The 21,834-nt window shown below is 41.0% G+C and overlaps 1 protein-coding gene across 3 annotated transcripts; it reads left to right on the top strand.

The window, feature by feature from the left end:
* The first annotated feature begins 15,606 nt into the window (after nt 1-15,606).
* Nucleotides 15,607-20,198, top strand: LOC116457866 (guanine nucleotide-binding protein G(I)/G(S)/G(O) subunit gamma-5-like). 3 transcript variants are annotated; one of them, XM_058430586.1, is made up of 3 exons: nt 15,607-15,705; nt 16,694-16,746; nt 19,704-20,198. In XM_058430586.1, exon 3 carries the CDS (start codon nt 19,737-19,739, stop codon nt 20,049-20,051), a length of 315 nt encoding a protein of 104 aa, XP_058286569.1. In that variant the 5' UTR covers nt 15,607-15,705; nt 16,694-16,746; nt 19,704-19,736; the 3' UTR covers nt 20,052-20,198. The 3 variants fall into 3 exon arrangements, with proteins under 3 accessions (XP_058286569.1, XP_058286568.1, XP_032609733.2); XM_058430585.1 differs by lacking the exon at nt 15,607-15,705 and having other exon boundaries at nt 16,681-16,746; XM_032753842.2 differs by lacking the exons at nt 15,607-15,705; nt 16,694-16,746 and adding an exon at nt 19,409-19,455.
* Nucleotides 20,199-21,834: the final 1,636 nt, after the last annotated feature.

The following is a 21,834-nucleotide window of genomic DNA, read 5'->3' as shown; positions in this document are numbered from 1 at the left end:
GGACATTAAATTACAGTATCTTTCCATGGTGATTTCCTGTTATAGCACTGATCCCCAATCTCTTGGCTGTCACCCTAATTTAGAAATTTTCCCACCTTAGTATACAGAAGCTCACCTGGTATGCCCTGCCTCCACCCCGGGTCCCAGATTTGCTAAAGAAAGTCTGAGCACAGGCCCAGGAACCTGCATTTTTAACAGGCATATCTGGTGTTCTGATGCAGGTGGTAAGTGGCCCACTTAACAGGCACTACTCTAAAATCTCCTAACCTCATCCCCTCATTTTCGTTTTCTCTCTTCTTATTGTGCCAATCAAATTTTCCTGGAGTAGGGAATAACTTTATACCAGCCTCTTATCTCCATCTGGTATGGTATTAGAAATTCCTGTTGGGAATATGGATCATGGCAGCCATGTGAGGAAGTCGTGTGTCAGGGGATCAATTTTCCTGTCTATCCTCTTTATCCAACCTATAAACCCTTTCCATCAGTCTTCACTCCATTTATGAAAAAGGTTCCTCTTTGAAAATTGTGTTTAAGGATTCCTTTTTAATCATTGAGCCACTGGTTGAAACGCTGTAAGTAAGTTATGTAGTCTTGCTAACCCTAAATTTCCTCATCTAAAAAAGAATACTGTAATATCACCTTGTATAGAGGTAGTAAGGATTAGAAATAATATAAGTAAAATGCTACCACAAAGCGAGACCCAATCAAAGACAATATTATCATTATTTACAGGGATACAGTTTATTGAGAAGCAAAACAAATCAACCCAATTTATAGCGTAATGTTATTTTCTTGAGCCCACCTGAAAAAAACAAAATAGAGTGTCTGAATGTGCAAATAAGAATTACTCTGAGTATTAGACTTCCCATATCAAAACACTTATAATTGTCACTTTATTTTTCAAAAATAAATGAGCTCTGTTGAGCTAAATCAAAATATATTTAAGAAATAATGTTCATGGCAGTGGAGTATAAAACATAATGGACAGTTTTTGTGGGTGATTAAACATCCAAGTGATGCTGAGACACATTGGATAACCACAAATGTAACGACTGTGAGTACCTGCCAATGCCAAAATCATTATTATTAATACATGACAAGGAAGAGCCAACAAACCACAACAGGAGAGGGGGAAGATAGTGTTTTTTATCTCTATTACTGTAAGATAGGGTTATGGTCCTACAGTCACACACACACACACACACATACACATACACACAAACACACACTCAAGTTACCTGTTACTTCAGCTGGATTCTGAAGGACATCTAAGTGTTTCATTGTCATGGTGGGTCATCATTTTGCTAAGTAAATTTGATTAATCATATCATTGATATGATTTTTTTTTTACCTAATCTGTCCAATATGGTCAGCAGAATATGAAAGGCCTAATACCAATGTATATTTGAAAAGACAGATGTGAAAGTCCTGGTACCAAAAATATACTCGTAAAGGTAAGGGAAGAGAAATTGACCAATTTAGGGGGAGACAAAAGCAGAAGGTGAAAGAAAGAATCAAAAAAAGAAAATGAATGAAAACATACTACTAATTAAATACAAAATCAATACTAATTAGAACTATGGTATGCATTCATTCGACAAACATCTACAGAATCTCTGTTGCATGCCTGGTGATGTAAGAGACTAAGAGACGAGGCCGCTAGAGCCCCTGCCCTACATTGGTTGTTGAGTGGGGGAGATAGGGTATATGGCACCTAGTAGATGAGTTACTGGAAAGCTTTCATTTGTTCAGTCAACAATCATTTAACACCTCTGATAAGCTGGGCTTTACGCTAAGCAGTGATGCATATACAAAATGATGATGAGAATACAACAAGTATTTGAGTTCAGAAGAGATAGAGCACTTATGGGATTAGATGTTGGATAACAATATTAGGATAAATAGATATGAGTGAATATTATAATGATGTTATTCAATAGTGACTCAAGCAAATACTGTATCTCCTGTGCAAATGCATTAAGTCAGATGCCTAATAAGTGTTAACTGGGGGCAGATAAATTTTATTTATTTATTTATTTTTTACTTGATTTTTCTGCTTTTTTTTTTAATATAATTCAAGTTCTAGGGTACATGTGCACAACGTGCACGCTCATTACATAGATATACACGTGCCATGCTGGCTCGCTGCACCCATCAACCCATCATTTACATTAGTTATTTCTCCCAATGCTATCCCTCCTCCTGCCCCCCACCCCACGACAGGCCCAGTGTGTGGTGTCCCCCACCCTGTGTCCAAGTGTTCTCATTACTCAACTCCCACCTATGAGTGAGAACATATGGTGTTTGGTTTTCTGTCCTTGTGATAGTTTGAACAGAATGATGGTTTCCAGCTTCATCCATGTCCCTGCAAAGGACATGAACTCAGGGGGCAGATAAATTTTATTAAAAAACAAAAAGGGAAACAGATTCTACCTCTTGGTGGTTGTCTTTGTGGTGCCAGCGGGCTAGACTTTTATTTGTTTTGTATTACAAGTGTCCAAATGTGTAATTCTTTCTAATTTATTGATCTACCTTGAATACTATGATGTACCTTGAATACCATGAAATAAGGTCAGTTTAGTTGGCAGGGCATGTCTTCAGAGGAGGGAAAACAGTCTCAGCAGTCTATAAATGCAAATGTACCAATCTGGGGCTTTCTTAGAGAACTAACTGGAGCATTAAATCAGGGAAATAGACAACTAAACTTAAATTTCACATTCAGGCGAGACACACATTCTGAAGTCCTACTTGATTAAAAGAAAAATTTATAAATAACAATGTTGTTTATAAATATATCAATATCCATACATTTTAAAATATATTCACTCACAGGGCTAAGAAAGTTCTTTATCTTTTATATGTTCAATATATAATCAATAGCCTGTAAGATTTGTATTCAGATTTTAACACTCGCTTACTAAGGACTTAAGAAATAGTAGGGCTTTTGGCTGGATGTGGTGACTCATGCCTATAATCCCAGCACTTTGGGAGGCCCAGGCGGGCAGATCACCTAAGGTCAGGAGTTCAAGACCAGCCTGGTTTTTAGTGAAACCCCGTCTCTACCAAAAATACAAAAATTAGCCGGGCGTGGTGGTGGGTGCTTGTAGTCCTAGCTACTCAGGAGGCTGAGGCAGGAGAATCACTTGATCCAAGGAGGCAGAGGTTGCAGTGAACTGAGATAGTGCCACTGAACTCCAGCCTGGGTGACAGAGGAGAATCTGTCTCAAAAAAAATAAAAAATAAAAAAATAGTAGGGCTTTTCATCAATACAGTTCAACACACCCTTATTGAGTGTTTTGGAGCAAAAATTACTGAGTCCTTAACCTCTAACGGTTCACGATCTAATGGGAAAAAGTCACCCCTTTTTTAGACTATTTCAGTTCTCTCCTTTTCCAGGTTAAAGGACACAGCCCTTATTTCAAGAGCATCTATACAGATTTCCAAACTCCCTTGCTCCTCCCTGCCCTCCTGCTACTTAGGGCAGCTGTCTCTCCTCCCCTCACCACAGGTTCCCATTCTCCCCTTCTTTCTTAGGAATGTTTTACTCTCTCCATGCTTATCCCTTTTCTCTCTGGGTATTTCAATTCACTCTCTCAAAAGAGGTTGAAACGTGCTCAAGATTATCTCATCTAAACAAAAACAAACAGCAAAAACCTTCCTAAGACCCTATATCCTTCTTCAGCCTTATCGCTCTCTTCCTCTTTACAGTCAAGTTTCTAAAGCATTATCTGTACTTCCTGTGTATTTCCTTACCTCCCACTGGCTCCTCAACTCACTTTAATACAGCTTCCGCCCCTTCTCCCCCAGACAGCTCCTACTATCAATGATCTCCCAAATGCCATTTGAGGCCATATCTCTGTCCACTTCTTTGAAATGCTTGGTTTCAGTGATACCAAGATCTCATGTTCTTCCCACCTAGTGACTGCCATGCTGGAGCAGCCTAGCAATAGTGGTCCTTCAATGTCATCCTCGGAAGAAACGAGAGGTGGCTACCATCTCCCCACTCTTCCTCCACAGATGCTCTTCTACCCTAAAGCCCAGAGTCCAGGCTGTCCTTGAAGCAGAGCCTCTCCCCAGATGAAATGACTGGGTTTTTTTGTTTTGTTTTGTTTTGCTTTGTTTTGTTTTGCTTTGGTTTTTTGAGACAGGGTTTCACTCTGTCGCCCAGGCTGGAGAGCAGTGGCGCAATCACGGCTCACTGCACCCTGATTGTTTCTATTTACAGAATTTTTAGAGAGGAAACATGGACAGGCTCCAGAAGATGGGGAAATTTAAAAAAAAAAAAAAGAAAAGAAAAAGATGGGAGCAGAGGGAAGAGAGGTTTTCAAGCTAGGAACTGGACCTAGTAATCTTCCTTGCCTTTCCCCCTCTCCATTCTTGCCCCTGCATCTTAATGTGGCTCCCAACTACCTATTTACATAAGAAAAGGAAAAGGTGCTCAACTTCACTGTAACTTGGAAATGGGGATTAAAAGGTACATTGGAAGGGTTTTGGACAGGATAGAACTGTGGTATAAATGTTTTATAAATCAACACATCACTGATCAGTTAAAAAATTTTAGAGCGTGTAACCATCTAGATTTGCCTCAAGACATAAATGACCCAGATTTCAGAGTTTTAGGAAGATGAGATAATGTTGGAAAGTTTTTCTCTGTAAAAAAACAGTGTGATATACTGAAATACCAGAATTCAGAAAGCTGGAGCTGAAGTTATGTCTCTACCTTTTTGGCCCCTCCTCAGCCTCATTCTTCCTTCCCCAAACTCTAAAGGCTAGAATTTCCCATGACTAGTCCCAAACACAGTACTTCTCTCACACTCAACCTCTCCTGAGGCCATCTGTCTTAGCTGTGACCATAGCCTGGTGACACTCACATTTTTTTTTCTTTTCTTTTTTTTTTTTTTTTTTTACAGAAACAGTCTCACTATATTGCCCAGGCTGGTCTCAAACTCCTAGGTTCCAGTGATCCTCCCACCTCGGCCTCCCAAAGTGTTGGAATTACAGGCCTTAATTTTATCTCCAGGCCTGATCACTCACTTGAGCCCCAGACACAAATGTCCAGCTGCCAGCTTGGCATCTCCACTTGCTTATCTCAGGCCACACATGGTCTTTCAGGGTTCCCTCTGTCAGGAGATGACAATGCCATCCACCCAGTTCTGTGAATCCGAACCTTTCCCCCAGCCCTGATGACTTTTCCTCCTGAACATATGCTAGGTTTATAAGCTTCTCTGCGTCTTCACCATCCCCCCAGCTCACACCTCCATGGCTGTGCCACCAGGCTGCTCCAGTAGCATCCCAACAAGCTTCCTGCATCCAGGCAGGCCCTTCTCCAGTGTATTCTTCTCAAGTAACAGTAATAATCTTTATAAAACTCAAGCCACATTATACGGTATCAGCTGTTACTTCACGTTCTCTAACAGATTCCCACTGCTCTTAGGGCAAATACTCAAATCCTGAACATGGTCAACTAAGCCCTATCCAGCCTGATCCCCCTGTACCTTCCAGTCTCATCTTGCACAGTCCTTGCTTTCAGCTCTGGCCATATTAAATGTCTTCTAGTTTCTTCAGTACATGACACTTCCTTCAGCCACAGGGCCTGTGCGCATGGTGTTTCCTCTCCCCAGAATACCCAGTCCCCACTAATGAATGCTTACACTTTTCACCTTTCCACCTAGATATTGTTTTCCTAATGCCCTAGGGCCTGCCTGCACTAGGTAGGGTTCCCCTGGGGCATTCTCTCTCTCTCTCTCTTTTTTTTTTTTTTTGAGATGGGGTCTTGCTCTGTCACCCAGGCTGGAGTGCAGTGTGTGATCTCGGCTCACTGCAGCCTCTGCTTCCTGGGTTCCAGTGATTCTCCTGCCTCAGCCTCCTGGGTAGCTGGGATTATAGGCACGTGCCACCATGCCCAGCTAATTTTTGTATTTTTAGTAGAGACGGGCCAGGCTGGTCTCAAACTCCTGACAGGTGATCCGCACACCTCGGCCTCCCAAAGTGCTGGTATTACAGGTGTGAGCCACGGCACCCGGCCTCCCTGGTGCATTCTCTTATACTGCCATGCATATCTTTCCTTCATAGACATAACCAGCGTAAACCCAGTTGGATCTAGTTTTAATTGTATGCTTCTGGAGGGTGGAGCCAAGATGGCCGAATAGGAACAGCTCCGGTCTCCAGCTCCCAGCCCCAGCGACACAGAAGACGGGTGATTTCTGCATTTCTGCTTGAGGTACCGGTTTCATCTCACTAGGGAGTGCCAAACAGTGGGTGCAGGACAGTCGATGAAGCGCACTGTGCATGAGCCGAAGCAGGGCGAGGCATTGCCTCACTCGGGAAGCTCAAGGGGTCAGGGAGTTCCCTTTCCTATTCAAAGAAAGGGGAAACAGATGGCACCTGGAATATCGGGTCAGTTCCATCCTAATACTGCGCTTTTCCAACGGGCCTGGAAAACGGCACACTAGGAGATTGTGTCCCGCACCTGGCTCGGAGGGTCCTATGCCCACGGAGTCTCGCTGATTGCTAGCACAGCAGTCTGAGATCAAGCTGCAAGGCGGCAGTGAGGCTGGGGGAGGGGCGCCCGCCAGTGCCCAGGCTTGCTTAGGTAAACAAAGCAGCCAGGAAGCTCGAACTGGGTGGAGCCCACCACAGCTCAAGGAGGCCTGCCTGCCTCTGTAGGCTCCACCTCTGGGGGCAGGGCACAGACAAACAAAAACTCAGCAAGAACCTCCACAGACTTAAATGTCCCTGTCTGACTGACAGCTTTGAAGAGAGTAGTGGTTCTCCCAGCACGCAGCTGGAGATCTGAGAATGGACAGACCGCCTCCTAAAGTGGGTCCCTCACCCCTGAGCAGCCTACCTGGGAGGCACCCCCCCCCCCCAGTAGGGACAGACTGACACCTCATTCAACCGGGTACTCCTCTGAGACAAAACTTTCAGAGGAACTATCAGACAGCTGAATTTGTGGTCTCACGAAAATCCGCTTTTCTGCAGCCACCGCTGCTGACACCCAGCCAAACAGGGTCTGGAGTGGACCTCTAGTAAACTCCAACAGACCTGCAGCTGAGGGTCCTGTCTGGTAGAAGGAAAACTAACAAACAGAAAGGACATCCACACCAAAAACCCATCTGTGCATCACCATCATCAAAGACAAAAAGTAGATAAAACCACAAAGATGGGGAAAAAACAGAGCAAAAAAACTGGAAACTCTAAAAAACAGAGCACCTCTCCTCCTCCAAAGGAACGCAGTTCCTCACCAGCAACGGAACAAAGCTGGATGGAGGATGACTTTGATGACTTGAGAGAAGAAGGCTTCAGACGATCAAACTACTCTGAGCTACGAGAGGAAATTCAAAACAATAGCAAAGAAGTTAAAAACTTTGAAAAAAAATTAGAAGAATGGATAACTAGAATAACCAATGGAAAGAAGGGCTTAAAGGAGCTGATGGAGCTGAAAGCCAAGTTTCGAGAACTACGCGAAGATTGCAGAAGCCTCAGTAGCAGATGCGATCAACTGGAAGAAAGGGTATCGCTGATGGAAGATGAAATGAATGAAATGAAGAGAGAAGGGAAGTTTAGAGAATAAAGAATAAAAAGAAATGAACAAAGCCTCCAAGAAATTTGGGACTATGTGAAAAGACCAAACCTACGTCTGATTGGTGTGCCTGAAAATGATGGGGAGAATGGAACCAAGTTGGAAAACACTCTGCAAGATATTATCCAGGAGAACTTCCCCAATCTAGCAAGGCAGGCCAGCATTCAGATTCAGGAAATACAGAGAACGCCACAAAGATACTCCTCGAGAAGGGCAACTCCAAGACACATAATTGTCAGATTCACCAAAGTTGAAATGAAGGAAAAAATGTTAAGGGCAGCCAGAGAGAAAGGTCGGGTTACCCACAAAGGGAAGCCCATCAGACTAACAGCTGATCTCTCAGCAGAAACTCTACAAGCCAGAAGAGAGTGGGGGCCGATATTCAACATTCTTAAAGAAAAGAATTTTCAACCCAGAATTTCCTATCCCGCCAAACTAAGCTTCATAAGTGGAGGAGAAATAAAATACTTTACAGACAAGCAAACGCTGAGTGATTTTGTCACCACCAGGCCTGCCCTAAAAGAGCTCCTGAAGGAAGCACTAAACATGGAAAGGAACAACCGGTACCAGCCACTGCAAAAACATGCCAAATTGTAAAGACCATCGAGGCTAGGAAGAAACTATAGCAACTAACGAGCAAAATAACCAACTAACATCATAATGACAGGATCAGATTCACACATAACAATATTAACGTTAAATGTAAATGGGCTAAATGCTCCAATCAAAAGACACAGACTGGCAAACTGGATAAGGAGTCAGGACCCATCAGTGTGCTGTATTCAGGAAACCCATCTCACGTGCAGAGACACACATAGACTCAAAATAAAGGGATGGAGGAAGATCTATCAAGCAACTGGAAAACAAAAAAAGGCAGGGGTTGCAATCCTAGTCTCTGATAAAATAGACTTTAAACCAACAAAGATCAAAAGAGACAAAGAAGGCCATTACATAATGGTAAAGGGATCAATTCAACAAGAAGAGCTAACTATCCTAAATATATATGCACCCAACACAGGAGCACCCAGATTCATAAAGCAAGTCCTCAGTGACCTACAAAGGGACTTAAACTCCCACACAATAATAATGGGAGATTTTAACACCCCACTGTCCGCATTAGACAGATCAACGAGACAGAAAGTTAACAAGGATATCCAGGAATTGAACTCAGCTCTACATAAAGTGGACCTAATAGACATCTACAGAACTCTCCACCCCAAGTCAACAGAATATACATTTTTTTCAGCACCACACCACACCTATTCCAAAATTGACCACATAGTTGGAAGTAAAGCTCTCCTCAGCAAATGTAAAAGAACAGAAATTATAACAAACTGTCTCTCAGACCACAGTGCAATCAAACTAGAACTCAGGATTAAGAAACTCACTCAAAACCGCTCAACTACATGGAAACTGAACAACCTGCTCCTGAATGACTATTGGGTACATAATGAAATGAAGGCAGAAATAAAGATGTTCTTTGAAACCAACGAGAACAAAGACACAACATACCAGAATCTCTGGGACACATTCAAAGCAGTGTGTAGAGGGAAATTTATAGCACTAAATGCCCAAAAGAGAAAGCAGGAAAGATCCAAAATTGACACCCTAACATCACAATTAAAAGAACTAGAAAAGCAAGAGCAAACACATTCAAAAGCTAGCAGAAGGCTAGAAATAACTAAAATCAGAGCAGAACTGAAGGAAATAGAGACACAAAAAACCCTTCAAAAAATTAATGAATCCAGGAGCTGGTTTTTTGAAAAGATCAACAAAATTGATGGACCGCTAGCAAGACTAATAAAGAAGAAAAGAGAGAAGAATCATATAGATGCAATAAAAAATGAAAAAGGGGATATCACCACCGATCCCACAGAAATACAATCTACCATCAGAGAATACTACAAACACCTCTATGCAAATAAACTAGAAAATCTAGAAGAAATGGATAAATTCCTCGACAAATACACCCTCCCAAGACTAAACCAGGAAGAAGTTGAATCTCTGAATAGACCAATAACAGGTTCTGAAATTGTGGCAATAATCAATAGCTTACCGACCAAAAAGAGTCCAGGACCTGATGGATTCACAGCTGAATTCTACCAGAGGTACAAGGAGGAACTGGTACCATTCCTTCTGAAACTATTCCAATCGATAGAAAAAGAGGGAATCCTCCCTAACACATTTTATGAAGCCAGCATCGTCCTGATACCAAAACCTGGCAGAGACATAACCAAAAAAGAGAATTTCAGACCAATATCCTTGATGAACATTGATGCAAAAATCCTCAATAAAATACTGGCAAACCGAATCCAGCAGCACATCAAAAAGCTTATCCACCATGATCAAGTGGGTTTCATCCCTGGGATGCAAGGCTGGTTCAACATACGCAAATCAATAAATGTAATCCAGCATATAAACAGAACCAAAGACAAAAACCACATGATTATCTCAATAGATGCAGAAAAGGCCTTTGACAAAATTCAACAACCCTTCATGCTAAAAACTCAATAAATTAGGTATTGATGGGACATATCTCAAAATAATAAGAGCTATCTACGACAAACCCACAGCCAATATCATACTGAATGGGCAAAAACTGGAAGCATTCCCTCTGAAAACTGGCACAAGACAGGGATGCCCTCTCTCACCGCTCCTATTCAACATAGTGCTGGAAGTTCTGGCCAGAGCAATCAGGCAGGAGAAGGAAATAAAGGGTATTCAATTAGGAAAAGAGGAAGTCAAATTGTCCCTGTTTGCAGATGACATGATTGTATATCTAGAAAACCCCATTGTCTCAGCCCAAAATCTCCTTAAGCTGATTAGCAACTTCAGCAAAGTCTCAGGATACAAAATTAATGTACAAAAATCACAAGCATTCTTGTACACCAATAACAGACAAACAGAGAGCCAAATCATGAGTGAACTCCCATTCACAATTGCTTCAAAGAGAATAAAATACCTAGGAATCCAACTTACAAGGGATGTGAAGGACCTCTTCAAGGAGAACTACAAACCACTGCTCAATGAAATAAAAGAGGATACAAACAAATGGAAGAACATTCCATGCTCATGGGTTGGAACAATCAATATCGTGAAAATGGCCATACTGCCCAAGGTCATTTATAGATTCAATGCCATCTCCATCAAGCTACCAATGACTTTCTTCACAGAATTGGAAAAAACTACTTTAAAGTTCATATGGAACCAAAAAAGAGCCCGCATCGCCAAGTCAATCCTAAGCCAAAAGAACAAAGCTGGAGGCATCACGCTACCTGACTTTAAACTATACTACAAGGCTACAGTAACCAAAACAGCATGGTACTGGTACCACAACAGAGACATAGATCAATGCAACAGAACAGAGCCCTCAGAAATGATGCCACATAGCTACAACTATGTGATCTTTGACAAACCTGACAAAAACAAGAAATGGGGAAAGGATTCCCTATTTAATAAATGGTGCTGGGAAAACTGGCTAGCCATATGTAGAAAGCTGCAACTGGATCCTTTCCTTACACCTTATACAAAAATTAATTCAAGATGGATTAAAGACTTATATGTTAGACCTAAAACCATTAAAATCCTACAAGAAAACCTAGGCAATACCATTCAGGACATAGGCATGGGCAAGGACTTCATGTCTAAAACACCAAAAGCAATGGCAACAAAAGCCAAAATCGACAAATGGGATCTCATTAAACTAAAGAGCTTCTGCACAGCAAAAGAAACTATCATCAGAGTGAACAGGCAACCTACAGAATGGGAGAAAATTTTTGCAACCTACTCATCTGACAAAGGGCTAATATCCAGAATCTACAATGAACTCAAACAAATTTACAAGAAAAAAACAAACAACCCCATCAAAAAGTGGGCAGAGGACATGAACAGACACTTCTCAAAAGAAGACATTTATGCAGCCAAAAAACACATGAAGAAATGCTCATCATCACTGGCCATCAGAGAAATGCAAATCAAAACCACAGTGAGATACCATCTCACACCAGTTAGAATGGCAATCATTAAAAAGTCAGGAAACAACAGGTGCTGGAGAGGATGTGGAGAAATAGGAACACTTTTACACTGTTGGTGGGACTGTAAACTAGTTCAACCATTGTGGAAGTCAGTGTGGTGATTCCTCAGGTATCTAGAACTAGAAATACCATTTGACCCAGCCATCCCATTACTGGGTATATACCCAAAGGACTACAAATCATGCTGCTATAAAGACACATGCACACATATGTTTATTGCGGCACTATTCACAATAGCAAAGAGTTGGAACCAACCCAAATGTCCAACAACGATAGACTGGATTAAGAAAATGTGGCACATATACACCATGGAATACTATGCAGCCATAAAAAATGATGAGTTCGTGTCCTTTGTAGGGACATGGATGAAACTGGAAAACATCATTCTCAGTAAACTATCGCAAGGACAAAAAACCAAACACCGCATGTTCTCACTCATAGGTGGGAATTGAACAATGAGAACTCATGGACACAGGAAGGGGAACATCACACTCTGGGGACTGTTGTGGGGTGGGGGGAGGGGGGAGGGACAGTATTAGGAGATACACCTAATGCTAAATGACGAGTTAATGGGTGCAGGAAATCAACATAGCACATGGATACATATGTAACAAACCTGCACATTGTGCACATGTACCCTAAAACCCTAAAGTATAATAAAAAAAAAAAATTGTATGCTTCTTATGACTTATTTTATTTTGTGATTTACTAGTCTGCAAACTCCATGAAAACAGGAATAAGGTCCAGTGCTGTTCACCCTGGTATTCCCAGCACCTATAACATTACCTAGCACATTTTTAGGCACTCCATAGAAGATTAACCACAAAAGTACATTAATCTGAATAACCATAAGTTATCTCACGATGACTTTAAATTCTAAGTCATATAGTTCCCCTTTCCCCTTTCATTTTTTCTCAAATCTTTCTTAAGCCTCTCCTACATTTTCTCACTCCCTTAACCTCTTTTAAACCTTCTCACCTTTGCCTCCTGTCCTCTGTTATCAGAGACCTTATTTGATAACATTTATTTTTGTTTATTTATTTATTTTTCTCACTCTGTCGCCCAGGCTGGAGTGCAGTGGCACGATCTCAGCTCACTGCACCTCTGCCTCCCGGGTTCAAGCGATTCTACTGCCTCAGCCTCCCTGGTAGCTGGGATTACAGGTATCCGCCAATATGCCCAGCTAATTTTTGTATTTTTAGTAGAGACGGGGTTTTGCCATGTTGGCCAGGCTGGTCTCAAACTCCTGACCTCAGGTAATCCACCCGCCTCGGCCTCCCAAAGTGCTGGGATTACAGGTGTGAGCCACTGTGCCCAGCCGATAACATTTAACCATATAAAGTTGATATAAGTTTTTCCCTGAGTATTCTTGAGCCTGTGGAAAAATAAAAAATCAAAGTTTTGACTTTCTTCCTTGTGTTTTTCCCTCCAATCCTTTGGCACTGGCTATTAGATTACCCATGAACGGTAGCCAGGGATGACTATGGGCCTGTAGGACTGTCACAGTAGACAGTCTCCTTCTAGGTATTGTTAAATACCTTTTAGAAGTTGGATCTGGAAGATGATGGTGTCTCAGTTGTGACCTTGTGTCCAAAATACCTCGTCAACCAGCTTTCCATCCAGGGTGTCTAGCATGTGCCCTCTTAACCTCCTATACAGCTCCTTTGAAGTACTCCCCAAATTATAATTACTCACTTTGCAATTACATAGTTGTTTAATATCTGTTTCTCCCAGAATTAATCCCTACAGCTGGTTGTTGGCTGTGTCCACACTGCCTGGCACAAAGTGGAAGCTCAATAAATAACATTGAATGAATAAATATAATTAACCAAAGTAACGATTTGGCAGACTTTCCCACTTGGTTATGCTTTTCTCTGGACAGCTAAATACTCTCATTAAAGGCTATCATTGCTGTACATTAAATACTATCATAAATATAAGTTATACTAACACTAGTAATTACACTGAAATTAAAACTATATAATTTAGAGCAACATTTAGAGAAATGCAAAAATGAAGGTACAGTTACTTTTCACATAAATCCTTACTCATTTGATAGCTACTTATCTTTTTCATGTTTTTTTCCTCAGGCTGAAGTAGAAAATGTCATATTTAAGGTCTTTTCGATGTCTAGAACCTCAAATGGTTTCAAGAGCTATCATAAGCATCTTCCTTGAAATTCAAATGCAACAGTGATTTGAGTATTTTCTACACACCAGGTGCAATGTTAAATATTTCCCCTGTACTATTTTATTTTCTCCTTATTATATCTCTCTAGAGTGGGGATTATCTTTTTAAACCCAACTCAACTTTTCCTTGGTATGATTTGTGTAGTGTCTTCTTAAAATTTCCAAGCAGCTTTTTTTTTTTTTTTTTTTTTTTGAGATGGAATCTCACTCTGTTGCCCAGGCTGGAGTGCAGTGGCTTGATCTTGGCTCACTGCAACTTCCACCTCCTGGATTCAAGAGATTCTCCTGCCTCAACCTCCCGAGTAGCTGGGATTACAGGTGTGCAACACCATGCCCGGCTAATGTTTCTACTTTTAGTTTCACTATGTTGGCCAGGCTGGCCTCAAACTTCCGACCTCAAGTGATCTGCCCCCCTCTGCCTCCCAAAGTGCTGGGATTACAGGCATGAGCCACCGCACCCGGCTAAGCAGCTCTTTAAAACTGCAAGTCCCCTTATCGTGTGTGTATGCAGACAATTGGGGTTTAAAAGTTTCTTTAAACACCATCTGAATTAAAAGTTAAATGTTAAAGTATAGAAAAATCAGACGTACTTATTGCCTCTTTGGAAAAATTATAATTTCCTAAGCTTTGAAAAAAATAAAAAAAGAAATCACAAAAGAACAGATTCCGGTCAAAGACAGTAAAAACGTTGCTGAAATGAGGGTGTTATAAGAAAAAAAAAAGACAATAAGTATTTAAAACACAAAAACTACTAAATGAAAGGAAATTGGGAAACATATCTCAAATATTATACAGAGAGACTCTACTTACTGCTAATAAAATCCCTCATAGATGAATCACTTGAACCCAGGAGGCAGAGGTTGCAGTGAGCCGAGACCGGGCCACTGCGCTCCAGCCTGGGAGACAGAGCGAGACTCCGTCTCAAACAAAAATCCCTCATAGATGTTACGTTATTCCATCATTTGGGGTGAGCTATTTGACATTGGGGTGATCCGAATCCTCCACCAGGGTAGACTTCACATCTTAGTTATCTTTCTCTTTCTGACATCTTCCAAAACATCTGAACAATTGTAGACATGCATGTACATACATACAGGCAAATATTCTTGAGCCTGTATGGTGCACCTTGAGGTGCACGTGTGTGCAATGAACATAATACACCTAATAAATAACCTGGCAAAAAGTAGACTTTCAACAATTTTATTAAACTAAACTAAATTGTCTTAATCATTATTTGTTGAAATTTTATCTATTCTTTTTTTTTTGAGACAGAGTCTCACTCTATTGCCCCAGCTGGAGTGCAGTGATGTGATCACAGCTCACTGCAGCTTCGACTTCCCAGGCTCAATTGATTCTCCTACCTCAGCCTCTCAAGCAGCTGGGACTACAGGCACACACTACCACACCTGGCTAATTTTTGTATAGTTTTGTAGAGACAGGGTTTCGCCATGTTGCCCGAACTGGTCTCAAACTCCTGAGCTCACCTCAGTCTCCCAAAGTACTGGAATTACAGGCATGAACCCCTGTGACTGGCCTATCTTCGTTTTGAATTTTAAAGGTACAGTCAGACATTTCACATGAAATACATTATGAATCAATGAAAATGTTATATTTTATTTGTATAGGTGTGAAAATAGATACTCACTCAGCTGGATCTAGGGGTATGCTTTGGCTCATACATCCAGTCGGTATTAAAGCTGATGTAAAAAGGCTCACTGCTATCGTTTGAATGTGTCCTCCGAAGTTCATATGTGGGAAACTTAATCCCCAACGCATCGGTGTTTGGAGGTGGAGCCTAACAAGAGGTGGCTAGGTCATGAGGGCTCTGCCTCATGAATAAATTAATGCCGTTATCGCGGGAGTGGGTTTGTTATCTCAGGAGTGGGCTCCTTATGAAAATGTGAGTTTACTCCCCTCCCTTCCCTCGCCCTCTGTTTACTCTTCCACTCATTTGTCATGTGAGGAACAGTGTTCTTCCCCCGCGCCCCCGTAGGATGCAGCATTCAAGACGCCATCTTAGAAGTGGAAGCCCGGCCCACAGCACACACCAAACCTGCCAGCACCTTGACCCTGGACTTTCTAGCCTCCAGAACTATGAGCCAATAAATTTCTGCTCATTTTTTTTTCGAGACGGAGTCTCGCTCTGTCGCCCAGGCTGGAGTGCAGTGGCGCAGTCTCGGCTCACTGCAAGCTCCGCCTCCCGCGTTCACGCCATTCTCCTGCCTCAGCCTCTCCGAGTAGCTGGGACTACAGGCGCCCGCCACCACGCCCGGCTAATTTTTTGTATTTTTAGTAGAGACGGGGTTTCACCGTGGTCTCGATCTCCTGACCTTGTGATCCACCCGCCTCGGCCTGCCAAAGTGCTGGGATTACAAGCGTGAGCCACCGCGCCCGGCCGTCTGCTCATTATTTTTAAAAAGCTGGTGTATTACACAGAACTTCCCAAACGGTTGGGGTTTTTGTTTTGGTTTTTACTAAATTGTGATTGTTATCACTAACACAAATATTTAAGTTTATTTCTATATCTTATAGTAATAGGAATATAAATATATTAGAAAGTGGTTAGAAAATAAACTCAGAAAGGATTTGGGCATATTTTATCAGTCCTATTTTGCTATAGCTCTGTACTCTCTTGCTTCTAACATAAAATGTTCAATATTCTAGAAAGGAGATAACGTGCCTTCACCCACAGCGAGGCTGGAAATGTGGGACCAAGTGGGTTCTCCATCTATTCTCATTGTCTGCCTATTTCTCAACCTTAAGCAAAATATTCGACACATATTAGTCACAGTCGTGTCCTTAGTTTTTTTTTCTTTGATATTTCATCAGATAGAAATCATGTGGTATCTACACCTAGCAAGGATCTTCACAACGTTTTGTCTCAACAGAGGGCTGACCCCTGAGACCTGTGCTAATTCTAAGACAGCTGAGGCCCAGGAAGGTATTTCATCTTCTACTTCCCTTGAATCCCCTTCCGTACTCAGCACAGTACTGCAAACATAGGAAGACCTTTTGAGGCAGAACTAGTGAGGTTTTTTGTTTGTTTGTTTGTTTGTTTGAGACAAAGTCTCATTCTATGGCCCAGGCTGGAGTGCAGTCGCGCAATCTTGGCTCACTGCAACCTCGCCTCCCCGGTTCAAGCAATTCTCATGTCTCACTCTCCCAAGTGGCTGGGACTATAGGCACGAGCCACCGTGCCCAGCTAATTTTTTGTATTTTTAATAGAGATGAAGTTTCGCCATGTTGGCCAGGCTGGTCTCAAACTCCTGACCCCAAATGATCTTCCCGCCTTGGCCTCCCAAAGTGCTGGGATTACAGGCATGAGCCACAGCGCCTGGCCAGAACTGATGTTTTTGGTTTTGGTGTTTTTGGAAACAGGATCTCTCTCTGTTGCCCAGGCTGGAATGCAGTGCCATGAACATGGCTCACTGCAGCCTAGACCTAATGGGATCAAGCAATCCTCCTGCCTCAGCCTCCAAAGCAGCTGAGACTACAGGTGCATGCCACCACACCCAGCTAATTTTTTAACAAAAATTTGTAGAGACAGGGTCTCACCATTATGCCCAGGCGGGTCTTGAACTCCTGGGCTCAAGCAATCCTCCTGCCTTGACCTCTCAAAGTGCTGGGATTACAGGTATGAGCCACTGTACCTTGCCTTACTGCTGCTTTTTACTAAAGAATGTGTGGTAAAATGTACAATATGAAGAGTAGATAGTACACTCAAAATTTACCAAAAAGGAGAAAAACAGAATAACAGTAGGCTGCATTTGAAGTATAAAATTTGGTGATCTTTAAAATTAATTTCTTTTCTTTTTTTTTTGAGATGGAGTCTTGCTCTGTCGTCCAGGCTGGAGTGCAATGGCATGATCCCGGCTCACTGCAACCTCTGCCTCCCAGGTTCAAGAGATTTTCCTGCCTCAGCCTCCCAAGTAGGTGGGATTACAGGCACCTGCCACCACATCTGGCTAATTTTTGTGTTTTTAGCAGAGATAGGGTTCCACTATGTTGGTCAGACTGGTCTCAAACTCCTGACCTCAGGTAATCCACCCTCCTCGGCCTCCCAAAGTCCTGAGATGACAAGCATGAGCCACCGTGCCTGGCCTAAAATTAATTTCATAAAATAAAAACAAAACCAATACTCCACTGTTTTATAGTGCCTAAAACAGCTAGCTTTAGCTCTTATTTTTAAAGTAACCAACACCAAGAAAGTCCTAATAGTTTTATACATACCTATGTCAGACAATTTTTAAAAAGTGGCGGTAATTAAATTCAACGACAATTTGGGTGGCTTCTTGTTTAAGACATGGTACCAAAAGCCAAAAGGAGCTCAAAGATGAAGTCTACTTGTCATTGCCTTGAAAAAATTAAAGTATAATAAACAATGACATGGAAATAACTGTAATATAGAGCAAAATTTTAGACTTATAAGTGAGAGATCAGGTGATGGAATAGAAGGGGCAGACAGGAAGATTTTATGGAGGAAGTAACCTTTCAACTGGACCTTGAAGAAATAGCAAGACTTCGACAAACAAAGAGGAGGATATTCCAGGCACAAGGAAATAAATAACATCCACGAAAAAAATCAATAAAGCCCATGCCTATGTTGACATTTCTGTTCTCAAGTGAACGGTCACTTCAGTTACCCGAAGACTGTCTCTCTTTCTTTGAGTTGTTAATCTAAAGTTGTGCTTCTGAGCAGAGCTATTTTTATTTCCAGAAGTATCACCTACCAAACTAGAGATCAGCCACTGTCACTAAGTTATAGCCCAACTACTTCACGTGAGCCTAGCCCTAGGCGAGTTGAAGGCCTACGGAGAATTTTAGGGTGTGTAAATTCCCAATAATTAAAAAATTTAGAAAATCTAATCACGCTGAAAGAGAGTGGCCTATAGTAGCAAGTGTAAAGGCTCTAGAAGAGATGATTGGGACTTGGTTATCACTAACATTGAACCTAGTTTCAATTCATTGTCCTTTTGGAGACTTTGATCAACTATTCTTAGTGCAATAGGTTCTGTCAGTGCCTGGTACATAGTAGGTGCACAATACATATTAGGTAAGATACAGAACTTTTTTTTCACATGGCTTTCTACCCTCTTTGTGATAAAAACTATTCACATATTATATTAAAAGTACCTGCTTTGGGCCAGGCACAGTGGCTCACACCTGTAATCCCAACACTTTGGGAGGCCGAGGCGGGTGGATCACCTGAGGTCAGGAGTTCAAGACCAGCCTTACCAACATGCTGAAACCCTGTCTCTACTAAAAATACAAAAATTAGCCAGGCATGGTGGCACGTGCCTATAATCCCAGCTACTTGGGAGGCTGAGGCAGGAGAATCACATGAACCTAGGAGGCGAAGGTTGCATTGAGCCAGGATCGTGCCATTGTACTCCAGCCTGGGCGACAGAGCGAAACTCTGGGGGAAAAAAAAAAAAGTACCTGCTTTGAACACTCAATTCTACATTTATTTATAGCCTTTTATGTCCAAACTATTGATGCTTTGTGTACTCTTCAGTTTGCAGGATGTTTTCTCATACAATATCTTATTGGATTTTCACAACAGTCTAGCGGGATCAGTAGGACAAATACCAGTATTCCTGTTTTACAGATGGAACTACTGAGATTCATGGAGGTCAGAGACTTGTCCAAGGTCAGAGAACTAAACCTAGATTTAGGCTTAAGACATGTCATCAGTCCTACTTTTCACAGTGTCACAGTTTCCAGACATTAGCAGCATTCCTTACTAGTCTTGCTTAATATTTCTGGCATCAACCATATTAATGTGACATGGTTTATGTAACAACTAATTATATGTCTGTTTATCTTTCTATCTATAATCTATCAAGAGAGCAATGTATGTAAACAGAAATGACAAAAGCATTTGTATTTTGTTTTCAGGTATAAAAACATACTTTTCATTTAAAAATCCTAATGACAAAGCATTGGTTTAAGCTTAACATTATGGTAATGGAGTTGTCTGGCCCAGCCGACCCACGACGACCCACCAACCCACGAATCGGCCCGGCAGTCGCGTGCACCATGTCTGGCTCCTCCAGCATCGCCGCTATGAAGAAAGTGGTTCAACAGCTCCGGCTGGAGGCCGGACTCAACCGCATAAAAGTTTCCCAGGCAGCTGCAGACTTGAAACAATTCTGTCTGCAGAATGCTCAACATGACCCTGTGCTGACTGGAGTATCTTCAAGTACAAATCCCTTCAGACCCCAGAAAGTCTGTTCCTTTCTGTAGTAAAATGAATCTTTCAAAGGTTTCCCAAACTACTCCTTATGATCCAGTGAATATTCAAGAGAGCTACATTTGAAGCCTGTACAAAAGCTTATCCCTGTAATACATGTGCCATAATATACAAACTTCTACTTTTCGTCAGTCCTTAACATCTACCTCTCTGAATTTTCATGAATTTCTATTTCACAAGGGTAATTGTTTTATATACACTGGCAGCAGCATACAATAAAACTTAGTATGAAACTTTAAAAAAAACATTATGGTAATGTTCATGAACAGATTATAGAACAGATAGAAAAAATTTTAGCTAAATACCTTAACATTTTTCAGAAAATGCTTCTAGATTTTGCTAGAATTGGATCAATGAGTTATTTCTGAGCATAAATGACATGCGGTGCTAATTGTATTCCTGACATAAAATGTCCTCAAGTTTTCTTTGGCCAATGGACTGAGAACAAGGAGCCTGCCTTACATTTCACAGATCTAAATAATAATTTGATGGTTAGCTCATTACAGGGAATGTGGTAGTATAAAACAGCCATAGTACATCTATCCTGGAATTTTAGGGTTCCTATAGAATCCCTCCATGATTTGCTTATGATGTAGAGATGATTGACTCTGTCAGTTACTAATAAATGGTAAATAAAAAAGTAACCTGTGATATTAAAGTACTACATTAGCTACATTGTGATTAAATTACAGTAACACCACCAGCTATAAACCTTTATAGAATCTTCTCAACCATGCAGTAATTCTCCTAACTATACTATTATGTAGAGCACAAATATTTCTTTGTAAGTCCAAAGCAATACATCAGGGAAGCGTTTACTGCTGAAGCTAGATTGAGAGTAAATGCATCTTGGGTTGCTATGAATAAAAGCTCTAGCTTCTCATTACTTTATGACAAGACACAGAAATTCACTTTACTTTTCATTTAAGGTTTTCGGCTTCCGTTTATAGATGTATGCCTTCACGCTTTTATTCCCTTCTTGCTTCAGCCGTACGTAATAAATGATTATAAATTTTCACATTTGACCACCTCTCTGCTAGTCTCATGCTTAATGCACAAAGTTAGGAAGCTGCAGGTAAAATTTCACAAACACTTTTATTTATGATGTTGTCCTTGGTAACGGAAATTTCAATGTACTGAAATGAAAAGTATGATTAAAGGGATACGACGTCCTGACAAGGATAGTAGAGGGCAGCCTTCTATTTCCTACTGAAAATATATAATACTTTTTTGACATCAATTTCATAGAGGATAGACATGGGTTAGTCATGGAAAAAAGACACAAACATGTTTCCAACTTCAGTTTTCTTGAATGTTTGCTCTTATAACTTATATTAGAAATATCTCCCCTGAATTGATGAGCTTGTGAATTGAAAAAAATTTTTATCCCAATTAAAATGTAATATGAAGGACTGAACAGAAATTGAGGAAAAATATAATTTGGAACACATGAGTTCTTTTTCTGGAAAGCAAAATAAGTGGAAAAGTACTGATTTTTTCAAACCATTTTAATTATTGCAATAACTGATTTTATTATTCTAAATCTCTATGTAGTGAGAAAGAAAGAATCAAGAAAGATTGGAAAAGTTAAAAACGTTCATAAACATAGTTGTTTAGTTTCTTGTGTATTTCCCAAAAATTGCCATTAAGCAAACAAAATGCAACCCTAGTGTGCTTCCTGTTTATCAAGATAAATATCTTTGAGTATTTGAGGCTATACGAATTCCCCTTTTCCTATCATTTAGGGTGAAAAAGAAATTAAACAATTGGTAGGAC

The sequence above is a fragment of the Hylobates moloch genome, unplaced genomic scaffold, assembly GCF_009828535.3.
Source record: "Hylobates moloch isolate HMO894 unplaced genomic scaffold, HMol_V3 SCAFFOLD_18, whole genome shotgun sequence".
In the NCBI taxonomy this organism is placed as follows: Eukaryota; Metazoa; Chordata; class Mammalia; order Primates; family Hylobatidae; genus Hylobates; species Hylobates moloch.
This window is presented reverse-complemented; position numbering and strand designations above follow the sequence as displayed.